Source organism: Cyphomyrmex costatus, unplaced genomic scaffold (assembly GCF_001594065.2).
Source record: "Cyphomyrmex costatus isolate MS0001 unplaced genomic scaffold, Ccosl1.0 scaffold161, whole genome shotgun sequence".
Classification (NCBI taxonomy): Eukaryota; Metazoa; Arthropoda; class Insecta; order Hymenoptera; family Formicidae; genus Cyphomyrmex; species Cyphomyrmex costatus.
Window position 1 is genome coordinate 128,480 of NW_017275621.1, and position 27,986 is coordinate 156,465.

Sequence of the window (27,986 nt, forward strand, 5' to 3'; positions counted from 1 at the left end):
TCAGCAAATCGGTTCGGTTAAAGGCTGCGGTGGGCCGTAAGGGGAGGCCCATTGGCTGACCGTATGAGTCAGAGCCGTCGTCGATGCCTGCTGCCTGTCCAAACTGGACACCGGGGCGCCGCCCGGATGTCCAGACACCGACGTCGGATAAGCCACCTTGCCGAGAGCCTCGGCTTGCAGGGACAGCATCAGTCGATTCGCGGCTTGCCTTTCGGCTTCTCTTTCTTCCGCCGTTTGTCTCCTGCAACAGAATCCAACAGTATCGTTCAGGTTCAATCATTCAATTATGAATTACTCTTAGATATGCGAGCGTCAAAAAATCATTTAACAGAAAATTGCACTCTAGTACATTTTTAGTTAAACCTTTCCATTAAAGACGTTTGACGTGTAGCCAGCCCTCAAATCGCGTAGTTGAGCAAGTTTATACATATAAGGGTACAGCTTGTCGGGGAAACTACCTGGCTTTTGACACGGTAGTCTACAGTTAAATCGACTATCGTAACACTATAACCAAAGTTCTCAACTGTACGTCGTCCGCCATGCCATCAGGATCATAGTAAGGATCACGCGCGGCTTGTGGGGAGCATGCTTGTTGAGAAAACGAGATGGAGTAAAGGACGGTGAAAATAGAGTGGCGGTCGTTGGGCGGAAAACAGAAGACGGATGTAATAAAGCTAATTCGATTCGTCACTACAGCGGAGCGGAGTCCACCTTGCGCCACAGAATGACCTGCGTGATGTCTGTTTTCTAGCTTAAGTCTATTAGAACGCCGCAAAATGGCCGACTCGTTTGGAAAGGTCGATAGAGTTTGCGCGCACGAACGTTCAGCGGCGAATAGCGAATTCATGCCTGATATTCACGGTCGATTCTTGTATTCGAATCGTTTTAAGATGTCATAAACCAACCACAGACTATATACTAATGACCAATTTGTTCATTTCTAGGTAACTTTATATGTCAGATATCTCATGGATAAAGTTATCAGTAACTCATCTAGAAGTGAAGAAATTGGTCAAAAGCATCTTAATTTGTTTCTTTTCAATTTTTATAGGACAGTATCTTTTCAATTTTTTGTTTATATGTGTAAAAAAAAAAATTGAAAAATGTTATCCTGTAATTAGAAGGAGCGAAAATATGGGTTAAGACATTACGTAACCCTTCGGTGTCATTTTTAGGATGGCATATTCGAGGTTTCTTAGATTTCTTGGGCTCTGCTATGCTATAACATTTTTATTAATAAAGATATACACATTTTCTTATTATATTCTTTATATCTGGCAATTTATTAAAAAGAACGCTGTATATATGTTCATTTTGTGCGACATTTTCCACGATATCAGTGTGGTAAGTACAAAACGATATGGAATGGTATATCAAAGGGTTAAGATAGTTTATGGAAATACAAGAACCCGACTATGAATACCTATATCTTAAATACATCATTTGTTAAAATCATATTTAAAAATTTTGCGTCCGTTAATGATAGTGTTTCTTTTAAATCACTAAAAGTTTCTATCCCCCTGAGATTAGTCCAGGCACAGTTTCGACTGTCGCGGTTTCTCATCAAAGTGCAGCTTCCGTGACAGGATGAATGGGCGTGCGGTAAGACCGGTTGAATTCGACTTGATCCCAATGTTTTCCTGCGTCGTGATCGTTATAATTTTCTAAAACTGGTTCCTTCTGGCGTAATGCTCGTGGACCTTCTAAAGACCGGTGGCGAGCGCTCGTGTCCTCCTCACGAATTACACCGCGTTCCGGCCTATCGCGGCGCCCAGGTACTATCTCGTTGACCCTCTTTTTGCCGGCCTTTTTGGCCGCGAGTTGAGCAACGCGGCTCAACAACTTCCTGTAATTTTCTTCCACCAATGTACGAGTAAACGAGCTACCCGGTGCCGCCGACGATCGCTCGCCTTCGAAATTTATTTCCCGATTCCCTCGACCCACTTCGACGTTGTAACTCCCCGTATAGTTTATCGTCAGATTGATCTTCTTAACGAGCAACTACTAAGCGAAAAACGAATCGCTTTATCTTTTAAACGAGTCGACGATAAAATTGGTGCTTGCATATATTCAAATAAAGTTGAAAGACACGAATGATTTCTATAGAAAAAAATCTAATACGAAAGTTCTTTTTTTCATCATCGTTGCATATTATCGTGAACGCGAACTCAAATCGCAGTTCAAATATAATAAGTCTCGAATGAAATAATCGCGCGTATCATTGGACATTACCGCGAAATGGTGAGGCGGGAACGAAGTGGAAACCGGGCAAGAGATTTAGCGCGCGTTGTCACTTTTATTAGCCTTTATTAAGGCAATTGAATCTCGCTCGTCCGCGCCCGTCTCCGGAATCCATTGCGGCTACGCCATTGCAGCAGTGACAGGTGCACCTACGCCGCTGCAAGTAATTAACGCGGTTAGCAATTAATAATTGACGACGCCGTGCCGATTACATTTTGCAGCCCCGACGCAGCCTCGCCCTATTCGCTGCGGCCGGCATAACCGTATTCTCTCGCAACCTGGGACACATTACTCTTATCTTTATACTTCGGCGCACGCTCAGACCCCCAACGCAACACGCTCGGAATAAAGCACGATTCTAATTAATCAGTTGCATCTTGTAACTATTGTTTACATTTTATTAATATAGATTCACCGTGCCTTTTATCTACGTATAATGTATTATTTTTATGCATCCAATTTTAACCTTCGAGATAAATAAATTAAAAATAAACGATCTCTTTAAGCTTAAAAACAAAAATAATATTAACACTTTGACTTTAGTATTATTTTTATATACGCATTTAATAAAGTTTAGGCGTTTCTCTTATTTTTTTAGTGATCGAAGGTATTCATATAAGCGGTCCTAATTTCTAATGTCAAGTAGCGATTATTTTTATGTATCGTTTTTCCATGAAACAATTTGAGTAAACATTAGCCTCAATAAGATGTAATGGAAACGGAATGAATCATCGAGATGAAACTCTAATCGCGTCGAATACGTGCCGATTGATTCCTCTATATCGGCTGCATTACGCGCGCGATATATCGCGTCGAGTCTGCGAATCGTGTTTGAACGGTTACCGGCCTAGTCTTACACCGTAACCGATGAATGTTTAACGAGGCGAATCGGTGGGGTCGGTCGCGGGCCCGGCAGAGATCGAAACGATTCAGCCAACGGATTCGAGCGTTTGACAGTTTAAAAGCCAAGAAGCTCTCCGGCGGAGAGGCGCAGGGGTTGAAAGAGGTGACGGGACGCGCGGGAGAACTTGGCAGTCAAAGCAAGAAGGCGACCGACGGAGGAGGGTGAGAGAGAGTGCCCGATGTGCGCGATGGGAGGGAAGAGACTACATTATGTACGGGACAGGGCTAAGCTGTTAGGTACCTGAATTATTGAAACCGAGTTATCTCATCTCTGCCTACAGTCATCTCGTTACTTTAAACGCAGCTGCACACGCTGGACGGTACCACATCGCGCGAGGCCTTACGTCGCGACGCTTATATGCGTGCCCCCCTCGAATTCCTATATGATTTTATTTGTCAGACGCATTTAACCCTTTTTGTGATCCGAACTGTTTTGCGGGAATAAATGAAGATCAGGTATTTCGTCCTTAATTTTATTTAATCTATTTTTCGAATTCCATCTCGAAAAAATGACTCGTCTTTGGAGACGTGATCATCTTTTGGAAAACAGACACCGAACTAATTTGTACTCCTAATCCACAATATATAAAACGAAGAATTTTTATTACTTAGAAATTTATGGAGGAATTGTAAAAATATTGCCAATTATAATTGTTTTCAAAAATTGCTCGACAGGCTATTGACTATCGCAATGTATTTCAACAGCCCGTGGATCGCCGCAAAAGGCTAAACTTGTGAACCGTCGCGATTTATATAGAAAATGTAAAATTTGCGAACAGAGAGAGCGAGAAATAAAGCATTTTTGAAAATCTCCATCTCCCCGCACTTTCCATCTACTCTTCTATACCTCTTTTTCTCTCGATAATGATGTAGAGAGAGAAAAAAATCCAAGTGGAAAAGTCTGTCGTGCGCGCGGTGATGCGTTATTGATCGCGCGCATGATTACCCTGTCGTGCGTGCGTCTTTAATTAAAAATGATGTACTTGTCACTCCGACGTGAAGTTAACTCATCGTAACATTCTAGACAAATGTACCTGTCACGGCGACAACATTTCCGAGCGTGTACCGAGACAGATAATGCGTGTCGTCGGATTCCAAATTGAATTTCTACTCTTCCTCTCGCGACGACGAAAAAACTTTTCGGTCGTCTCCACGACACGCAAGTCCTGAAACTTTCGTCTGTGATCTGGGAGAATGGAGATCAAAAATCAAAATATATGATTTCATGTTTGTCAGAATGTCGGAGTTATGCAAATGTTAACAGTTTCTTTAAAAAGAAACGACGAATTAAGCAAATTTATTTCCATTACGATTTGTAATACATATTTCAACAAACGCACGTAAAAAAAACCCATATTTATAAACTATACGTGTAATTTTAAATCGCTTTGATATCTAAATGTGGATCAGAATTGAATAAGAGCTGTAACTAAATTTGCAAGACTTAAATAAAATTATCGCAAATAAAATTAGAAATGTTCATATTTAAGTCCAATGTTGTTTTAAGCTACACGCTGCGATGCTTTCGCAAGTGTTGTAAATAGCGTTCGTTAAAATTAAAAGAATTTTTGATTTTCAATCCTTCTCAAGAAGAATTGCAGGTGAAGTCTTTTTCGCGATAATCGTGACGTTAAAAATGAAAAACTTATCGAAATTGTATCGATTTTAATCTTTAATAAGCGAACACAAAGTAAAAATCGAAAATAGAATTCGAATAGAAAGATCTAACAATCGTAGCTCGTTCAAGAACTGTCGCATCGTCTCTCTCCGAAAGCTTCTCTGCAAGTTTACCGCTTTATCACGGCATTTCGTAGAACGATTCAGAAGGACGACAACGATTTTAGAAATCCTGAGACGAAGAAACGTGGGAAGGGGGGGCCGAGCAAGTAGGTATATATTGTATGCGAGAATCCTCGAGAATGTCGCCAGGGCCCCGTCTCGCCGCCGCCGAGACGCCCCCAGTATCGGGGACCCGCGCTACGAACGAGCCCTCTTTTATCTAAATGACGTGTTTTCGTCCTTCCTTATCTTGAAGAGACTCCAATACATTTGACTGGCAATGCGTTTACAGATATAGGCGTCAGGCCGCGGCTAACCCGCTATTAACATTCCGAGAGCGCAATTCTCGACTCGTATTTTCTTCCAAAAAATTCAATCGTCACGGTAACAATGTTCCTCGAACAAAAACTGTCCTTATATATATATACATATAGGTTGAAATAAGGTTGAAATTAAATGCCGATGCAGATATCACGAAGAGAGAATTTTACGCGAGACTTTTCTTAAAACCGCGTGAAATTCATGATGCCGCGATGAAAATGTCGCGAGTGCTCACCTCCATTTCGTCCGCCTGTTTTGGAACCAGGTCTTCACCTGCGCGTCCGTCATCTTTAACGACTTCGCCAACGCCGCCCGCTCGGCGGAGGCCAGGTATTTCTGTTTGTGAAAGCGCTTTTCCAACTCCGCGATTTGCAGCCTGGTAAAGCTCGTTCTCGGTTTCTTCCTCTTCGGTGGTGTCCGGTTCTGGTAGGGATGACCGATCCGCCTTGGAAACGGTCCGGCCACTATATCAACGAGAAAAAGAAAGAACATTGATAAGCGATGTTTCGAACACTGCTGGCGACATTCTGTTTCTATTACGTCAACGCATATTCGTTACGGTATTCTTCGTAAATGGGCTCTTAAATTGAAGAGGCTATCGATATCTTTAAGAAAATCGGTAGTTAAACAGGCATGTAATATAAAGGGGACATGTTTTCACCATATTCTAAAAAATTATTTGAAATACGCTTAACACGTAATTAATTGTCGAAATACATATAACCATGACTGTTTTACTATTCCGCGATATTACGATTTTTCAAACTACATAGTTAAAAACATCTTTGTCCCAAATACGAGTAAATCAAAAGAATTCATATGTGGACAAAGATGTTTTTAATTATATGTTTTTCAAACAATTTAGACACGATCTTCATTATTGTTATAGAATTTGATGTATCGCATTTATATTAGATTTATATTAGCGACTGAAGCAAACTCATTGTCAGTTAAGTCGAAACATCCCGCTTTTGTAATTTAAATATATAGAGTAGAGAATAGATCTTTTTGTTTATTTCTTGCGAGAGTGCTTATGTTCCTGAATAACATATAGTGAACATGCAAAGTTCATGTTTGTGTTCTCAAGAAGCAATCATGATAGTACGGTAGTTGTAAGCACGTCATTGCAAAGTTATACTGTTTGATATTGTTCGCTGTCGTAAATTTTACATTACTTTAAGGTTGAAATAACTCTGCCCTATCAATATTTTAATATTTTGACATGTTACGTCGAAGTGCTCGCCATTCTATTGACCTTTTCTTTTTCATGTTTGTTTTTAATATATGATACGAGCCATTTCGAAATTTTTTAATACCATTGGTTAATAAAGATTATTTTTTCTTTTTGATCTGATCAGATTTCTCACGGTACTTTTTGTGCTAATTTTAAATTTGCTTGTTAAATTTATGAGCAGGATTTTTTTTTTTAGTAAGGCAGAGTTTTTTTTTAATAATATGCATTTAAAAACTGTATTCTAATTTATTTTATTATTATTCTAATTCAATTTTATTTTAATTAATCTTTTCCGACAATTCACCGATAAAACGTCACTTTTTTATAAAATGTATTAAATTTTTTAAACGTTACTTTTTTCAAAATTGATCTGCTAGAACGTTTCTTAAAGTGTAACGCTAATTTTCAATCTGTTTATCAAATTTATAGGGAGAGCAGAGAGTTTTTGAGTAACATGCATTTAAAAATTCCTTTTTTTTTTATTCATCTTTTCTGCTAAGACATACATAATTAAATGATTTACTGATCCTCGATGTATCATTTTAATTAAGAAAAAGACTCACACAATGATCTGTCGTTAGTATAAAAAAAATATATAGATATAAGTTTTTAAAAAGATAACAATTGTGCGATAAAAGGCAATAAAAGTTAAAAAAAAAAAAGAGAGATAAGTAGGTTACGAAAAATTGGAACCCACAAGATGAATTTCAATTTCTTTTTCAAAATCAGCATCAAAAATGTATTACCATTTAACAAAATTATTATTGACCAGTGTAATCGAATCACCTTTCCTTATTCATATATGTATATCTGAATCATTATAGCATTAATGATACTACCGACGGAGTTCCGTAGAAGAGAAGGAAGTTTTCGAGACCGGACGATATCGTAATTTATATTCGTTGAGCATCACTCACCGCGTCTTAATATCAATTCGTTCCGCCCTTCTATTATGCCCGATAGGCAGCTGTCGGAGTCATTAAGCGCTTATCTCGCTTGCAGTAATAAGCGCGCGAGTAACGAGAAACTACGCTAAATGCCCTATGCGTGCGTGTATTTGCATACGTAATGAGAAAGTACACGACATTACCAATTTCACGAGACCAATAAAGGAGCGGTGGATCGGCCGCTTAGATACGCGACCTGTGTACCAGAGATATCGCAAAAACGAATCGCCGCCCTCGACTTCTGCGACAGTTTTACTAATGGATTTAAACGCGCTCTTCACGGAGAAAATTCCAAACGCCGAGGTGAATTTAGCGTTCATATTTCGGCGATGATTCCCGCGCGACTGCATCCCCGTATAGATTTCATCCAAGTTATTCGCTGAATTATTCAGAGTCAAATCTTATATTTAAGCTTTAAGTGCACAGTCTTAAGATATCATGAACCAATCAGATAGCTTAACGTCTTAAGACATTACTTAAGACGATCTTAAAATAAGTTAACGGACTATGAATACCGCCCTGAGAACGGAATGCAATCTCGCTGACACGAACGGAAAATCGTTCGCAGATCGCAAAATCATATCGCGTCTTTGTCGAATATATAAACCTGCATTTATTTTTACAATACCATCAAAACCAACATAGTACTTATTTCGATGCAATCCCGAAGCGAGGGGTGGTTGGAAGATAACCAGCGTACGATATAACGGCGGTTTACGTTTCCAACTTTGATTTACTGCTAAATAACACGAGTAATACGCTTCAGAGACCCTCTCATTATATGCCTAGCCTGAGCTCGATCGAAGGATCGCGTGCATTTAACAATAAGTGATATTTATACAAATACACACGAATGAGTGCTAGCTGTTCTAGCTGGTGGCGCATTTTTCTAATGTGGAAGTATAGCATGGAATAGCTGAAGGATCTGTCAAATTTTTATCAAAGTGCGAAATAAACTGAGTACGTATTTCTCTTCGTGTCTCGTCGACTGTCGGCCGGAACCCTCTTTCGCACAATTTGCTGGAAACCGGAGGAATCATCGTTAAAGGGTAAAAGGGCCATCGAGCGAACATTATCCCATTATGCACCCCCTTTTCCCACCCCTTCTCGTTTTACGCCCGTCCTTTATCGCCGCTCCTCGTCCAGAAATACATCCCATCGCCCGATAATCGCACAGGCGATCCAAATAATAATCTCATTACGCGTTCATTTGCGATTCCTTATCGATCTGTAAATGTCAAAATGTGTATCAAGCGAACCGCAATATCTCGAGCCTAAAGCAATTAGCTCTATTCTATATATAAACGATAAGACTTTTAATAATCGTTAAATGGAATCAGATTATGGCGAGTGTGGAAGAATAAAATGTAGGAAGAAATCTAAAGCGATTAGAAATTCATTAGAGAGCAGTATAGTGTGATTAATCTCATTTCCTCGTGATTTACGAGAAATACATGTTTTATGCAGATATCTCACGGTTTAATCAACAATCCATGCGATGTATGATAGAGCACGCATTAACATACGCAATGTGAAATGATTGCAATTTATATACGATTTTGGACTGCATGGTTACGCGCGATTGATTTCTCACAACTATATATATACCTTACGCACACATTGGACAGGCGCCGAATGGCGATGTAATTATGACGATGCATTATAGGAAAAATGGGAAAAAAGAATTGCACTGTACTGCATTCGACTCCCATGTCGATCCATCCTCTCGCGGTCAATCGCACGTAGTACGCGAGCTTCAGTTTTACATTGGCCTCTTATTTCTTGCGCGCGAAAGGCTTTCTTGCGTCATCGCTTGCGCTTATTAGGACGATAATCGCGTAGCAGCTATTATACTCCGTTCTATTATCGCGGCATACTAGTTTAGCGGCCACCAACATGGTTTCTCTCTCGCTCTCTCTCTCTCTCTTGCTCTCTTTCTTTCTCGTAATCCACTAGTAATTACCTTCCTTCGCGGAATGGTCGGACACACGCGCGATACAAGGATCCGGACTCGCAAAACTCCGACAGAACTCTCATGGCGCGGACGAGATGATGGAAACGTTTCCACGTGAGGCGTTGCGGTGGCGTAAATAGATACCTACCGACCATTGTATTTCTGTAAAAAAAAAAAAAAAAAAAAAAACACGAGTGCCTATCTCTTTAGCGCAGGCACAACACTAGAATATAAGATCACCCGCCATTATGTATACAACTATTGAGGCTACGAGAAAAGATCAAAGTAAGGGAATATTTTTAAGGTATTGCATTGATCATTTTTACCATGACAAACGTTGATTGTTGTCTATTATACCATTAAGGGCTGTAGCGCACAACATACATAAGGATAGCATATAAAATCTATCTGAATCGCATAAAATTGCCATACTGATTTATTCAGCATAGAAAAGTTACTTTATAAGTTGCTTTTTAGGTTATCTTGTATGCGTTTGTTATAGAAATTGAGCACGAAAAGAAATACAATATTGAACCAAATAATAAAATCTAACATCAAAAATAGAACACACCCTTATTGTACTCAATTTCTATAACAAAAAGTAACTTGTAAAGTAACTTTCCCAATCCTGGATTTATATAACGTGTTCACTGATCCAGACGATTTTATGCCAGCTATACTATGCTTATGCATTTTGTGTGTTACAGCCCTGAAGATATATTCAGACAAACTTGCATAACTTATTGCACCTATATAATATGTGCAAAAAAATTATCTAATAGCCTTTCTATCATAAAGACGCACATAAATTGCGAATAGATAATTGTTGATGAATAAGTTTATGCGACTATGCGAGATATATTGTTTGGATAAAAGAGTTCTTGCTCCCATAATTTGCGTAGAGATTTCTTTTACCGTTTAAACGAGAATCCTCACACTAATATTTCACCACTTTTTGAAGGCTTTCTCGGCAAGTCTTGGCAGAGACATCGAGGTTCCGCCGAGGTAACGAATAACGATGCTGATTATCAAGTGGCGTATACGATCGATAACAAACAATTAATCGACATTTCTTATAGGGAGAGAGAACGGCGAAGTAAGCAGTGCTTTCGGTATCGAGTAAGAGAGAAGACGGTCGTCTCGTAAAACCAATTAGGCCCCGCCTGCCAGTCGTAACTCAGCGTTTGACGATAACACTCTCGATTTCGGTTAATTAACTGCGTTTAAGGTGCCGCCCGCGATGTTTCCGATCTGACATGTAAACGTGGGTGTAGACTGCTGGCTCCCATATCGCAACGATATTCGGAAGCAGAAACTTTATCTCGTACCCTAGCAAAGGATTAATTCAACGTACATATATTTCTCGAGAAGTATAATTTGTGTAACCAAATAAGTCGTAAGAAGAAAAGTCTATGCCTTTATTACAAACCGTTCGATTTGTCAGCGCGAAATTGGTTCGTGCTCGATCGCGCTTTCGTGTCCATCGATGTCGTCGTACGACGGCCCGTAGTCAGTGTCGTTAGCGTGTTTAACGACAGTTCAGTCGTCGCGATTTGTCAGACGGTTAAAGTGACTTCGACATCGTTCGCGGAGACCGTTTTACCGCGCAATTTCGGTCAGGATACTATACGCCGGCGATTCTTTGCGGTCGAAGCGTTTAACTCTCGTCGGCAATTCCCGATGCTATAAAGATCACTGGCTGCTGAAAAGATATTTTTTTCTGAAGAAAGCTTCTATATTTTCAAGGGGATTTAAGAATCGAATAATATAAACTGTCGAAGGATGACTCTTTTACTTTACAGGAAAGAAATGACAAACATATATTATATCTTAGATTGTATTATTTAAAAATAAAACATTAAAAAATGCTTAATTATTGCTTCAAAGAGAATTAAGCATATTAAATAAAATCTTTTTTATTGACATAGGTCAGCGTTTTTCAATCTTTTTTAATTCGCGGCAAATTATAAATAACACGCCAAATTCATAAAGACATCAATCAGTAAACTATATTATCAAACACAAGAACGCGTGTAGATAATTAAATTTTATTAGTATAATACAACAAATTATAAAATTTATGAAGATACCATATATCTTGACTTTATTATAATGACGATAATGTATGTTTTGATTAAAATGAGAATAAGCGCAATATAATTTAAGTAATTTTTGCAATATTTTACTTTATGCCTTACGCGCCTTTTTGTTTATCTCTAAGCTGTTTCTCTTCTTTTCATTTTCTCTATAATTTTCGCGGCACAGAAGAACTCTTTGCAACACACCGGCTGAAAAACTCCAACATGGATATTAAGAACATAAATATTGTTTAATAATAATTAGAAATTTATTGTTTTAATATAATAGACTACAAAGTCTAAATGTATTTCCAAGATTTACTCGGCACCGCGCCGTGAAGACTGTGGCAAGAGCCTGCCCGCGGGGTGGTCATAAAAACAAGATGGCGACGCGTCGCTGCAAAATGGTCGGCGTAAATAAACGGTATAACAACCTCCCAAGCAAAAGTTATCGACTGTTTCCTGCTCGCGCCCAAGTTTTTCGTGGCTATAAGCTGTTTTTGCGTTTGTCAACAGAAATGCCTGCGTCCGATTTGTCGCTTTAATTTCCATCTTTTGTCCCTACACAAAAATTACCGTCAGCCTTATCCGATACATCAAGAGACGTTATTATTGTTCTATTTGTCGGTGTCACCGTATATTTTTGTTAAACGATTCAAATACACTATTTGTCGCTTAAACCGCTCGGATAATGTTAGCGGTTCCGGCACGAAGTGGCACTTTACAAAACCAACTAACCGATCGTTGAATGTAACAACATGAGTAATAGCGAATACCGGTTCGCGTCATCTTAAGATGGGCACGCCGGAAGTGAACAATTTGTTCACCAATACAATTTTCATCGTTCGCGCGGCAGTTTATGACCACGGAAATATCATTTCCGTCGTCTCTGTGTGCATCTGCATACCCTGGATTCGAAGCTGGATTACGAGGTAATTTAAAAGACTTTTTAAATAATCGAAAATAACTCAATTACCGAAATAACGCGATAACACGAGATTGAAAATCCTGAATATAACAGCGAGCCTCGCCGACCCTTTGCCGCGAAGAGGGCAATCAGGGAAAAAAGTTCTAATCAGGATTGGCAGTTTTCCAATGTAACACGGTACGAGGTTCCTAGAGAACTGCCGACGATTTCGTCTTCGGTGACCTACTGAGCTTGTAACATAACCTTTGTAGCGATTCTGCAACGATGATGGTTCCTCCCGCGACCGAGAAAGAGCCAGGTCGGGAATCATCCGATGACGTAATCCCCTCTGTGATGCGACAGCGGGCGAGCTTAGAGAAAGTCATTACTTGGAGCACGTTCTGCCCAGTAATGGAGTTTGCGGCCTTCAAAGTAAATTGTTTTCTGCGCGCGCGGCGAATTCCACGACGACGGTCGGCCGCGATCGTCGAAGGAGAAGGATCTCTCTCTCGCGAATTTCGCCCTTCTGTCGCGCGGCATTTATATCGCGAAGGCGCGCGCCAAACCTCGACGCAAACCCTCGTAATCCCTTCGGATAATCCTCTGTTTATCCTCTTTAATCTCAGGTTAATAGTTTCTTCAACATATATATTATCTGTCATCGTCTGGATGTTCAGGTAAACGCAGTCCTTTTAACCAACATTTTTTCCGACCGATGTCACTTTTGTTTCCTATACCTGACGTTCTTTCTCCCCTCGTTGAGATAAAACGTATATTGTTAAAAAATATTTTTATTACTCTATCTATAATCGACAAGTGTCGAGTTGTTATACGGAATAGTTTTACTGAAGTATTTAAAAATATATAGCTATATAGGTATATACAATACGGATCTAAAAACAATTTTGTTCGATCTATCGAAATAATTATGTAAGTCGCTTAAATTAGTTGGTATAGGATATGTTAAAACTTTTTGCAGCAATTATAGTTGCAATTATCTAGCAGGGAAAACAGTTTTACAACTGTTGTAAGATTTCTTATAATGTAATTGGTTTTTACACATAATTCTTTAATTTGAACAAATCACATTGAATAATTGTATAACCGTTGCAAAGCTATATGCTTTTACTGCATCCTGAACGCAGCCATTGTCGTCAACGTTTAAAGTTTAAACGTTGCCTCACGACTTCAAATCTCATTTTGTTTTCGGACGTTAGAGTTGAACCTGGCGGAACCTGTAAATGAAATAAGGGTGCAAAACACGTCGAGTTTCGCGCTTTATACTCAGGTAACACCGTACGAGGAGACTCGCCCCTGGACATGCAATTTCAGGTGCAACGCTATCTGTAACTAAATCTTTACGAGGGGCCGTGTACTCTAAAGAATTACCCGGCTCCTACTGCAACCCGCCGTAAATCTACAACGTGCATTTAGAAAGCGCCGATGTATGCACACACATAGACGATCACGTGCGTGCGCGCGAACGTTTACGCGCGCGCACACACGCTTACCTGCGCCGACGGTGTAATTGAACCAACATAGCGGACAACTAAATGGCACTAAACGAATTCGTAGAAAGCATACCTACATATATATATATATTCCATCCTATAAAATTATGTTTTCCTTATAGTCAACCCTCATCTAGTATCGCGATCTCAGATCCTATGCCTACCGCTCGGCTTATTATATTATCAGCCTTCGAACTACACTCGCCAATTTTCTCCTCTTATATTTCTCAAAATTCTTTCTTAGTTTAGAATCTTGCGATTAATATACATTCAGTTATACCGCTGCGATTCGTCGGAAATCATAAAAAGAGAAGTCATTTCGAAATCGTGTGGCATATACGTCCGCTTTGCGATCTCCCGCGCGGACAAGGACGGAACGATAAGTGGAATATAGTATTTCCAGCAACTCATATCTAAGGCAAAATTGGACACTCTTTCCGTAATTAAAGTCTTTCGAGGAATCGCGGCGAAGCGTTGCGCTCGTATAAGGTACACACAGGCCTTGCAAAGCGCAAGGATATAACTGCGGCGCTGTTAAAGTAATGGGAGTGCTGGTGCTTTGTTAGTGCTTAACTAGAAAGGAAAGGGGGGTGGAGGAAGAGAATGAAAACTAAACGTTTCCAGGAATGTAAAGTCGATGCGGTTCCAATCGAGAAAATTACTCAAGAGCGCCCGGCACAAGAAACAGTACGGGAGTGTTACAAGTCTTTAAATTTTACGTCCGATCTTCGGAGAAGATTAAAGAAGCGAATTTCATAGGAAGAAAAATTTTAAGAGACATCGTCTTGTTTTCTGCCGATATCTCATTTAATCGTAGGAAGCGACGAGGAAACTCGTCAATGAGCGGATCCGATGACTTCTTCGTTTCATTTCTCGCCTCTTTCATCCCCGCACGGAAAGAACAGTTTTGCTCAAAAGTATAGTAAAACTGAAACTTCGCAACTCTATATGGATCCAGATCTGAACATTTTTGTTGAATCAAAATAATTATGTAGGACGTTGATCAATGTTCCAGTAACCAGTTTAAGTGTTTTACATATAATTATTTACATGATCCAATCAGGATTAATTAGAAAATCATCAAAATCCAAATTCGAGACATAAGATATCTATATTATTTAAAACGTTTTAAAGACATTTTTGCGAGAATTGTCTAAAAGATATCTTGCATTCCGATTTTGAACTTTTGTGTTACTCGAGTATTTTCAAATCTGTATCTATATAGCTATATTTTTATAGATACTTCAGCAAAATCGTTTTTTCTGGCGAGAATAACAGCTCGACGCGTGAAAAAATTGGAGATAAAGTAATAAAAAATATTTTTTAATAATAGATTTTAATTATAGATGTAATTATACGCTCGCACATTTGCTATTTGCTGTTTACGCGAATATTGTATAATCATTCATTCCGTGTAAGGGAACAACAACATGTACGAGAATCGGAGATAGAGTATAATAAAAATATTTTTTAACGACAGATTTCAATTAGATGTAATTGCGCTCGCAAACTGCACATTCGCGTACAACGCAATTGCAAAAATGAATCACTTTTGTGTTTATATACATATTGCGCTCACACACGATCTCTGACTTTTGTCAAATTTTTATTTGCTTCTGTGCTTAAAAATTCAGTTAACAGATCATTACGTAACGTTGAAAAGTTCAGAATGCGCGAATGGGGCTCCTCTCGCGTCGATCGGAAAAGGGAAAAATGTGAGAGTCGCACAGGCACCGATCATTTCTCAAACTCCATAACTTGATATAGACCCCTCCGACCTGGACGACGGTGGAGGGGACGAGAGGTGAAGCAGCGGTGCCTTACATTATCGATATTACGAGGCGTCGATAAAAAATCGCATAAAATTAAGCAAGCTCGCACGTGTTCGCGATAAAACTCAATACCTTTAGCCTCTATGGTGGGTTCCGTCAGGGGCTCTCACGTCCGCTTTTCCGTCGCGAACGAGCGTTTAATCCGCTGGCAAACATTTTAGAGCGTTGTTACAAGGTTTTAAAGAGACGCTGTAGTCAAGCGGTCTTAAATCTTAACTCTTATCTGTCACGCGACTTTTTACTCTTAAAACTTGCCTGCCGAGTGCAGTGTTTGATATTCTCATCAGTTAAGAGACATTATTTATATGTACATTTTCTGTATTGAATTACATTTTTGTGAATTTAGATTATATTTGTTTAATTAAAAATAACGCAGCACATTTCTTTGTTGAGTATTCCATTCGGGCGTCGAAGATCGAATATTTCCCCAAGATGCTGCGCATTATTTAAAGTTACCCTCCCAAACCGGCCATCATATTCTAAACGTGTCATAAACCGCGGCACACATCTGCATTTCCTAGAGTTTACCCATATATTGTATTATGTATAAAAGTAAAAGTCAGCTTTTCGTAATAGGTTTCATCGACAATCAACATTTAACTCGTTATCTTTTCATTCTTTGACAGCTCATATCTGATTCTTATTGAGCAATTTATTCTGATATTAATCCTGACACTATAATAAATTTTAACCCTTTCATCAGCAATAGGAATCTTTGAGAAACAAAGCAAACTTTTATTGCTCCAGATTACACGTGCAAAAATTTGAAAAAAGATCTGATATATTTGCCAAAACTTTAGTTTGAATTTTAACCAATGTTTGTACGTTGCCCGAAGTTATCTCCTTTAATTTTGAATTTAGAGAGTCCACTGTGATAGTTTCAAATTGTATCTCTTACAGATTTAAATTTATCAAAAAATCCACAATCAAAATATCGAATAGTGCCTTTAAAAGACACACCAAATGTCGGCGGAAGGTTAAAAGTCTATCGTAAATTACTTCAAATCTGTGAAAATCTCTCGAGATTAATATTTACAACTGCACCACCACAAAACTCTCGATTGCTCGAGAAAGGTACGACAAAGTCCGGCAAGTTCGCTCGCATCGTCAGTCATCTATACGTTACGACGAATACACGGTGCGATCAAGGTCTAGCGAAATTCACTCTGACGTGCCGCCGAAGACCCGCCAGCAAATCCCGTCGATTTCTCCGGGGACTCGAAAAAAATCGCGAATGATATGCCGGAAACCGTAACGCTCTCTCCCTTCCTCCCGCGGCTCAGCCTCCGCGCTAAAATATCGTCGCCGTGCGACCCCGTGTTTTTTTCGACGCGTTTACGTCAAAAGATTTGCCGGCCCGCGTTTTTCCACGGCCTCCAGGGAGGTGCGATCGACGCGGGAGACAGGGGCGGATTTGGCCGATCTAGCGCGTATCTCGCACGCGAGAGAGAATATAAACCGCTTGCGCTGTTCCGAGCGGCCGGACGCCGCCGCGCCGATCAATTGACCCCCGCGAAAATATTACACGCGCGATTTCACCCTTCGCGCTCTTTTGTCGTCGGGACTGATGAATTATTACAAGCCTAACGAGGTTTGCCAGCCAGACTTTGCAACGCGTATATTAACACACATGTGTTTTTTTTTTTTTAAATTAACACGATAATAACAGAATATTATTAGTGACACAATAATAGTAGTACATATACATATATAGTAAACATATTATATTATGATTTGATTTAAATAGTTTATGATTTGTGTCATTTTATACGTATACATTTTTTTTGTTTCATATAGAAGTGTGTGATACAAAGAAGATGCAAGAAATATTACAATGAAATATCATAAAGATAAAATATGAGGAAATAAAAATAATAGAGTATCGGAAGAGAATATACGCCATGCAATATTTATAATAAGGAAAGAAGAAAGAAGATATGCTATAGGAAATAAGATCAAATTATATAAGGGAATAAGAAATTAATATAAAATTTATAAATAAAGCATGAAAGAGAGTGAAGGCTATTAAATGCATATAAAACTAACGTATAATAAATGCTATTAAATGCATTTATAAAACAGATCAATTATTTCTCAATTAACAAGTTGAATATCGAACATTTTATTTAACGCCAAGTCAATATTTAACAGGTATAAGATATCAAAAAGGAAGAAAACGTGAGAAATTATAACCAACAGGATATTACGGCAAGATTATGCTATCGTTCATCTCTAATTTCGCTTAACGCGAAGGCGATGCCTCGTAAGGAAGGATCGCAGAGTATATATCCTAAACAAAGGTCTCTCTGCAGGACGTTTCCAAATGACCGAGCCGCTCACTTGCGTCTACGTGCTAATTGTCTGGAGCAAAATTAAACTGAAGTCACGTTAATTATATAATTCCTCCCCTCCCCTGCGGACGTTTATTCGGCGCGTAACCCATCGGTGCGGTGGCAACGGGTACTATGCGACCAACGAACGCGCGGGCAAACGAGGGAGGGGAGGGGGGGGGAGGACTCGCCCAGCGAAATCCCTAACTCAACGCTAACTCGATCAGTCAACGCCCACCGTGGCCCACACCGTGCTCGTTGCTCGGCTCTAATCTGCCTCCAGATTAATTACTACGTAATGCCAGCCTGAATAATTATCGTTTCTACGGAAACCCGCCCGCGCCTGTATTCGCATGCGTGTGGCTCCCGTATGGTGTGTGTTCCTTCGCCGCCCTTCCTCGCGCTCTCCCCCATGTGTCAACGTCTCTATATATACGTGTATATACTGTACGATTTAATTCTATCAAGTCCTCTGTTACACGCCCGTATCGGATAATTGTAATTATATAATTGAAATAATTTAATTAGTTTTTTTTTCTATACGTCTCATTAAAAGTTATACGGCGCCATCGTTACGTTATCATATTACTATTTAACGTATTTACCAATTTTTCCATATACGTGTGTGATTTAATTCTATTAAGTTCTATTACGAATAATTATTTAAAAAGCGAAGTGTACTTCAGTCCATTTTTTTTTATAACTAAAATAATTTAGTTACATCTCTTTTACGTCTCATCAGAAGTTATGACTGTGTTATGTTATTACAATGACAAAATACTTGGTATATTTACAGATTCCTTTGTGTGTCAATATCTCTATGATACACTTGTACCGTTATTTAATCCTACCAAGTTCTATTATATCCCTCGGATAATTATTTACTAAAAAAAAGGAATATATTTACTTGAAATAAATTATAGCTGTATTTTTTATATGTTTCATTAGAAGTTACGGCCGCTATTACGGCAAAGCACTTGACGTGTTTACAGTAGAAAACCTGATACTTCGATTTTGCAGTTACGTTTTACACTGCGTTGACTGTACAGAATGCGCCAAACGCGAGTGCAGTTACGTTTTACACGCGTCATTTGTTGCGGTTATTGTTTCTTCGAATACGTGCTCTCCTTACTTGGAAGACAAAGCTTAAATCGTTACTTTAGTATTTTTAATATAAGCTGCACAGGAAGCTAAACGTAGTCAAATTTAAACAATGTGTATATAGTCATCAATTTTTATACATAATAAATATTTATCTTCCACTCTGAATATCTCTCTTAAACTAAATTTCGCTATTAACATTTGATTATTTTATTGTGTCACTTTCAGATATTAAAGACAAAACAGAAACGTCTTTCTATAGAGAACAACTAAATTTTAAAAGTGTAAAACAAAGAAGGAGGGCCCATAAGGGCCGATTTTGGCCTCCTCCAAATTTTGTCCAAACTTACAAAAATCTATATACTTTAAGATCAATTACATTCAATTTGAATGATTCTAGTTTAAACGGAGCGATGGAGTTGCCATATTTATTCGGAAATCAATATTTTTAATACTTTTTTTATTTTATCGAAAAACCTTCCAAAAAATCATGACAATCACATTGGAAAATGATCTGAATTATTCTGGAATAGCAGAGTTTTCTCAATTCTGCATTCAGTGCGGATCAAAAGTATTCAAAATATTGATTTCCGAATAAATATAGCCACTCCCCATCGTTCCGTTTAAGCTGGAATCATTCAAATTGAATATAATCAACCTCAAAATATATAGATTTTTGTGAGCAAAATTTGAATAAAATTTGGAGGAGACCGAAATCGACCCTTATGAGCCTTCCTCCTTTATGTATGAAAATTATTTACGGCTTAATTCAACAAAATCATCAAAAATATCATACTCGCACATACATCAAGTTGATCGTTATTCAAATTATATAATAATGGCAACTCTTGAAAGCCTATTTTTTGTTTGTATACCGATAATCTACGCGTCTATCACCGAATGCAATTTGCTATGTGGGAGCGGCGTGTCGCGAACCGAGTACCGTACCGGGTCAATTGCCTCTCGCGTTTATGTTTCCGGTGGTATATGAACGATCCGAAAAATGAAATGCGCGTCTAGCGCTAATAACACGGCGTAACCAGAACTCCGCGAGTGCAAAATTACGACGAATACCGAGAAACATTTTTCCGCGCGCGCTGCTCCTCGCGGCGCGTTCACGGGATATCGACGCAAGAAATTTCGAAGTCGTGTATAGCTAAGCTATATCCCGCGTCGCAGGCGATTCCGCGCGCAAAAGTAACCCCATTCGCTTCTTCTCGATTTGCGATCGGTAGCCCCGACCTTGGAGCCTATATGCTCCTTGGTGGTTGGTTTCGCGATACGCCCGACCCAAATCTTGCCAATTCGGTAGCCAACGGCGCCTCGCCGTAATTTGTAATAACGTATCTACCGCTACCGTTCGTGGCCACCGGGATTTGTCGGCGAATCGGGAACAAAACGAGCACGTACGAGCGGTTAAATGACTACCCCGTAATTTCTAATATTTCATTTAAAACGAGGAAGACTGGCTCGAGTTGGGCCGGGATGGCCCCGGGCCACTGGAATATTACAAATTGCGGGTTGTATATACATACCTGTATCACGCTTAATCATTCGTATACGTTCTCGCGCAACGTATACACATTTGGACAATTTCATTGGCGAGAAGAGGCGCCGCGCCGGCCGCGCCGCCGCAGCGGCATCGGCGCGGCGGATTCTGGTTTTCAGGTTTCGGTCACGCGATGCCTTTTTTCTCTGTTCCCGGTACCCGCTTATCTCTGGCCCGGGGCGCTCCATGGCGCATCGACACACTGCGTCGTTCTGTTTCCGTATCTTCCTTTTGCCGCGCTCGTGTAAGCTGCTAGACTCCTCGCCCGAATCGTTCTCTCGAGCAGTGGTTTCTCCCCGCCAGAATCCGTAAGATCTCTTTTTGTACGCGCGCAGGTACGCTTAAGTGTATATAACGCAACACATCGTCTTTACAATGTTACGTAAGGAACACCGCCTCCCGCTTCGCGCAGCGAATACCGTTTAACGAATCGCTCGTGTGTTTCGTGCTGCGCCGCGCCCGTGCCATTGTGCCGTAACCGTTTCCCAGAAGGGCGCAAATCAGAGGAGTAATATGCGAACGTAAAAGTGCGAAGGCCTAATTATTATTGAATGCCTCCGCGCGAGGATCGAGCGTACATTGTAGAAAATTACTATTGCGAGAAGAGAGGCCCGGTTGGAGCCCGGCAGACTCATCGCCCCGAGGACCCATCCGGACTCGTTGCGTTGCGTTGCGTTGCGTTGCGTGGTACTACAATTGAAGACTTCAATTAGAAACCGGTCCCAGGTTTGGCCGAGAGCCGAACAATTGAGCCAATAGCGCCGAAGCGCCATTCGGGAATTGTCATTCTAACGCGATCCAATCGTCGTCGTCTCTATTATACATATACCCTTTCAGCCCGAAATATTGAAACCTCTCGAGAAAAAAACGACTGCTCAAGCCCATGGCACGTAGAAAAACGTAAGGCCGTAAACGTAATCAGTAAGCGAATTGACCAATCACAGTTGAGAACGTAAGCGACCGGCCGCTTACGTTCTCAACTGTGATTGGTCAATTCGCTTACTGATTACGTTTACGGCCTTACGTTTTTCTACGTGCCATGGGCTTCATTCATTACATATTCTTGCGTACTTTTCGACGTCGCGAGATGAACTTAATATCGCAGCGCGAAACGAAGTGACACATTCATTACATATTCTTGCGTACTTTTCGACGTCGCGAGATGAACTTAATATCGCAGCGCGAAACGAAGTGACGAGGATATGCATTTTAATGAGTGATTTTGCTAGCTCGAGCTCTTATATAGAGAAAGAGAGAGAGAGAGATTCGATATGCAGATTTCCTGATCGCGACCTACTCTCGACTTTCTGTTTCAATTGACTGCTAGTCAATAAAGTGTCGATTTACCGAAAATAAAGCGAACTCTTCTCCGAGATAATTCTATCCTTCGAGAAATCTCGATATGTCAAGCCAATTAATTGGCGATATAATACAATCCCGAGGTATATAAGTTCCGTGCTAATCTCGGACCATATAGTTTCCCGAAAATAAAAGTTGAGGAAGTCATCGTGAAATACGTGTGTTACGGATTTACGACGACTATTTGACCTATTGCAATTTTCGAAATGCGTTCCCCAGCCAATTCACAAGGAGAAGTATATTGCAAAGTGTGGACGCGAGTTCCGGAGCATTCGTAGAAATCGTTCGAACCCACTTTTAACGACGAGCGCATTCTGTCAGTCGCATTGGCGTAGCGCCGCCGCGTGCAACTACCTTTTATGCTTCGACAAAAATATTTCTCTCAGAAGCTTATCGCGTCGATTAATTAAGATTCGAGCCATTATCAATAAATTCGACAATTTCGAAAGTATAAGAGAGCTGCAGTAAGTCTCGACCGCAAGTCCAAATTGTATCTTCTATCTCTAACGAAAAAAAAAAAAAAATTGAAAACAGTTTTGCTAAAAAATAATATTTATCTTTACAACAATTTTAATGTTTTGTTAATCTTTCTTTAACTTTCATCACCGCCTTATAAAAATACATTTGCTTTATACTGGCCAAGAGAAAAGAAGGAGGCTGCAATTTGTTTCTCGTCTGAAAATCGTTTGACGTAATTGAAAGATGTCTCTCTGAGATAATGAAAATTGACGCAGGAACTGGATGAAAAAGAAACGTAAGCGTCCTCAGTCTTATACGAGTTGAATTATCTTTACATATAAATTATTTTATTATGATTTTGTGTGCACAGACGAACAATTAAATTTAATTATGTATTATATATGCTATTCATTTATGTCATAGCCGCGGAGCAAGAGAAGTTGGACTATAAGTGCGTGATTTATGTACCATTACGGTCATCGATTAACGTCAAAACAAATAAACTCAGGGCGCTATAAAAGGTGACACAATTTCGCTTCGCTCCGCGCGCTACGCTAGTGACTAAACGTAGCTCGGAGAGTTTCGACTGCGATCGGGGCGAGATCATTATGTCAAATCGGCGAGATTGTTTCTCTGAACGTAAATTGCAGCCCGGTTCCGTATAATAGTTACGTCCGAATTTTATAGCGCTACAGTTTTGCCTAATTGATCGGGGAAACCTTTCGGATTCGCGTCGAGTTTCTCTCTCTCCGTTTCGCTCGCCGCGCTTGAGACTCTGATCGTTAAATAACACGATGCAATCCCGATCGATAACGAGAGCCTGCGATGCCGACGTAACAAAACGTCAAAGCGAATCGAGACAATTAGCGTTTGTCTCCCGTTTATATAATTGTTACGGATTTACGTGGCGCGGTGTCTTCGCAAAACGTGGCGTTTCCAGTCGGCCCTTTCCGACCCTAATCGAGCGCCGCGTGTCATTTCAATGTCAAAGTGACAGGTGGCGGGACGTAATCGAGGTAAAGAGGTACAAAGCAAATAACCGGTGGTTACCGCTCGCTCGTCGAGCAGAACGTTATGCGCTTTTATATATTTCACGTGAGTTAAAAGCGCGTTTTCTCTCTCTCTCTCTCTCTCTCTCTCTCTCTCTCTTTACGATCGATATGCAACTAATGTTCCGCGATGCCAATCCGATCGGCGTAATATGCTAAATAAATGGCAGCAAACGCGATTTACATTTTCGCCTCGTTTAAGCGATCGTGACGAAAACAGTCGCGAGGGTTTTAATTATGCAAACTGTACGTTGTTATATGTTCATTATAATACTTACTATCGCTCGCGCGACGTTTTTTCTTTTTCACTTGAAAGACAAATTAAATCGGCATCATATTATCCATCCGTAATGATACATTAATGCGTTTTTATAGGAAAAAGAAACGCCCTCTCCGCAGGCCTTCTAAGCGTTTCCGCCTCGACCACAAATCCTGACGTGAATTAATGGGATAATGTACGTTTCGACAAGTGATTAATTTTCGACACGACGTGCTTTTGCAACTGGTCTTTACGCAATCTGCAACTGTGGCAAAACCGATATCCGAGACACCCTGTGAATATCGCCGTAGGCACGATCGACATTTCGTGCGTAACGTCGTTATAATACATGGAAACGATCATCGTTTGAAGAATTACTTTGTTTCATTGCGCCGCGCCGCGCCGCGGCCGTAGCGTGTCGCCGCTCTTCTCTTTGGGGCATTTAAGCGTACTTCGAACAAAATAATCGGGCGAGAGTAATGCTGTTCGTACGCATAAATACATTTCACTCACGCCACGCAAGTAATAGCGGGGTTTCATTACCCGCACGAAAAAGTCGGCCTACGAGAATGCAGTGCGCGGCGTATAGACGCTAATTATGTATTTTGCACGTACCTGCATTTTAAACGTTTTACACTTTTACGTCCTTTTCCCTCCCCGCAATGATCGCGCCGTAATGATCCCCTAGCGCGGTAACGCGTTTCCCGTACCGTATTTCTTCCGATTAAAGCAAATTAAAATTATATGCCTTCCAAGAGAGACAGATACCGTCCAAATTGCATTGTAAATTGGAGATATCTCGAAGGCACGCGGGTGAAGCATGAGAGGGCGTCGGCTAACGGAAAAGTTCAGTTTCTTTTCGGAGCTATCGCATTTATAATAAGTTTTGTATACCAAACGGAATTTCTTACTCCTTTTTGCAAGAACAACACTCTTTTTGTCGTACCGATCTGCCATATATTAAGTATTTAATAATTAAGTTTTGAAATTTTAATCGACACAGTTATTTTTTATTTTTTTTTTTAAACTAGCTGTTTTATCATGTTGTGGTTATTTCCTTTTCTGCATCGGAAACAACAATATATACGATAACAGTTAATAGAAAAATTTGTTTTTAATTATCTTTATATAAATAAACAACAATATTAATCCAATTCGCTTCAGTCTTATACCTCACGCGGCTGATATATTTCATCGCCGCGTTTTGAAATATATCCAAGAGAAGTCTTGGTTGAAAATTCCCTACCTCTACCATTTGTCGGATAAAAATAGCGATTAGAAATCGCTAAGCGCTTAGAACTAAGTAAACAAAAAGGGTTATCGAACGAACGAAGCGGAGTTGACGTAACGTGACGACTTCGACTTGTCCGCACACCATTAAAGTGTCACTCGATGTCTTCGACGATTTCGTACCGGTCTGAACGCGACGACGGCACGAGTGAATAATTCGCCGCTGATGCATAATTGATAACCTCTATATACGGTTAGCAGTCGCGAAGCGCGCAGTAATGACACCAAGTGGAGACGACCCACGCTTAGCCCGGTCGTAGTCTAAAGATATACCCATCCCAATTAGAGGAATTGACATAGCAGGGTGATCGCCGACGCCAACCGGGAACGCCTCTCGTCGCTCTCTCGTCGCTTTATATTTCGTCACTCGATTCTATCGAGCGGCGGCGCGGCGGCCGGTCGTCGCTCCAATCCCCGTCGGGGATAACGCGGAATTAATAATATCTGACAATCTCGCTAATTGCATGAATCATCTGTTCCTTCTGCATCGTGTTAGCCAAGTAACGCGAAGACACGTATAATTCGATCGGACACGTATCGCATACGCGATCGTTATCTCGTTGGTCTAGCTCTAATGCATTCACGATGGCGAGGAAGATAAGTAAGATATTCAACCGATGTTTAATAGTTAATGTCTACTTTTTTTGCCAGATTACCACGATATGTAGTTATGCGAATTAATTATTCATATACAGAAACGTGATATACTTAAATAACTGCAGATGTTGCTTTTATTAGATATATCATTAAACATCGAATTATTCGTGTTAATTATTTAAACAGCGTGTACTCTGTTTTATTTTCAAATTCTCTACATAACAATGAGAATTTAATAAAAGAAATTAGAAATTAAGGCGCATTATGCGTGGTTCTTCACTTGAAAAAGCGTCGCTGTCGCCGCGATAAATTAACGAAGCTCGGTACAATGCACATCGAGGTGCCTGCGGCTTTGTAATTACACGGCGCTTTCAAGAACCGACAGAATGAAATACTTAAATTTCCGTTTTCCCCGCTATGCGCGCTCTCGAAAATACTTAAAACATTGTTTACTCAAGGCAATATCATCTCACATGAAAATCAAGATACAACTCACGCAACGAGATAACAATACGGAACAGTAACAACGAGCACCGTAGTGGTCGATAATGATCAGCGTGCATTCACCGAGAGTCTCACTCCATTTCTGAGAGTTGCTACTTTCAGACAAAATGTATACACGTACAAACAAATCTCTCATTCTTGCCTTTACATTGACACGTTAACTGGTCCTACAATCCTGAGAAAAGAGAGAGAGAGAGAGAGAGAGAGAGAGAATAATTAACAGAGACAATGTACTTCTTTTAGGAATTATTAAGGAGCGTTACTACACCTCGTAACCAAACCGGCCACCAATTTAAAGTAAGAAGGAACATGAGATTTGTCTTCAGATTATAAGATGACATTTTCTCATCATATCAACTTCTTCATTAGAAAAGAGATCTTTTTCAGCAAAAGTCAAATTAAGTCTACCGCCTTGGAAAATTGGCCGCCAGCCGAAAGTAAGGGAACAAAAAATTTGTCTTTCGACTATATAAGGTGACATTTCATATCAATTTCTTCATTAGTAAAACTAAGAGGTTTAATAATGTACTTAAGCAAAAGTCAAATAAAGCTAACACACAAAAAAAAACGTACAGTGAGTAAATTAACATTTTTAATTTGCTATTTAGGTTATTGCCTCCTCGACTGTGATTATATTCGCTTATTGTTTATGACCTTTACGTCTTACGTTACAGGAACGTTATAGCAAAGTTGGTAAAAAGTTCCAAATGTTTCTTGCTTACTGGTACCAGTCGCTAAACTTAATTTATTAAATACGATAGAACGCTCAGCTGTGAGACATTTTATTCACAAACGGCGCCTTTTTATTCTATAGATAGATAACCGGCCGGTTTTCCGAGATCTTATCATCAGCGCGGCTTCAACTTATTATGCAATGGCCATGTTACACTAATTACTCTCGCTTCGTGTATATTAACGCGCGCGTACCTGCCAGTCTGTCCTTGAGATGCGGATGCGCCTGCAGAGGGTGCGCGGCGAGGTTCGCCAGGAGGCTCGCCCGGTGCAAACCGGCTGCCGCGGCTTGTTGTTGGCTGTGCTGAAGGGCCTGCAAACTCCAGGGTGGTATCAGCGCCTGTGCGGGCAGAGCGCTGGCCGGCGCGCCGTTTGCGCCCGGTGGCCGGTGCGCCGGTACCCTTATGACGCCGCCGCCGGTGTAGATGAAACCGGTAGGGAAGACTCGGAAGGGAGCGAGAAGTTCCGCCGCCGACGTGCAATGCACGGACGAGGAGGAGTTCGCGCGTGTGTCGGGCGTGCTGTCATCGTCGTCCTTCTCCGACAGCTTCTCCTCGGCGTCGTGGCCCCAAGACCGCCTGCCGTCGTCGAGAACGCCACCCGAGGACGCCTGGGTGTTGTTATTGTTATTGTTGTTGTTATTGTTGTTGCCCTCCTCCCAAGACCACTTCCTCTCCTTGTCGCTGTCCGGTTCTTCCGAGGACGGGCTCTTGGGATTCTGGACACCGCTTTCGCCCAGCAGACGACTTATGCTGAACGGATGGCTACGGGAGGGATTGTTCGCCAGCGTCCTCGCGCCGATTTGACTGGGGGGCGGCGAAGTGGAACACTCGGAGGTCTCCTGGGACACGTGGCGGCCATCGTGGCTCACGTAATTTTGCGGACTACAACTCCGGGAATCCGAGTCATCCACGTTGATCTCCTCCGTCGCGTCCACGTCGCTGTCACCGTGCTCCGACATGATCCCTCCTTCTCGCGAGAACTCGTCGACGCTTGTGATCGGAGACAGAGTGCTTCAAACAACGGCTGTCTTCATCGAGTCGTCATATG

The 27,986-nt window shown here is 40.6% G+C and overlaps 1 protein-coding gene across 1 annotated transcript; it reads right to left on the reverse strand.

The window, feature by feature from the left end:
• Positions 1 to 27,897, reverse strand: C15 (homeobox protein C15). Its single transcript, XM_018536896.1, has 3 exons — positions 27,132 to 27,897; positions 5,480 to 5,708; positions 1 to 241 (listed from the first exon to the last, which is right to left on the reverse strand). Exons 1-3 carry the CDS (start codon positions 27,895 to 27,897, stop codon positions 1 to 3), a joined length of 1,236 nt encoding a protein of 411 aa, XP_018392398.1.
• Positions 27,898 to 27,986: the final 89 nt, after the last annotated feature.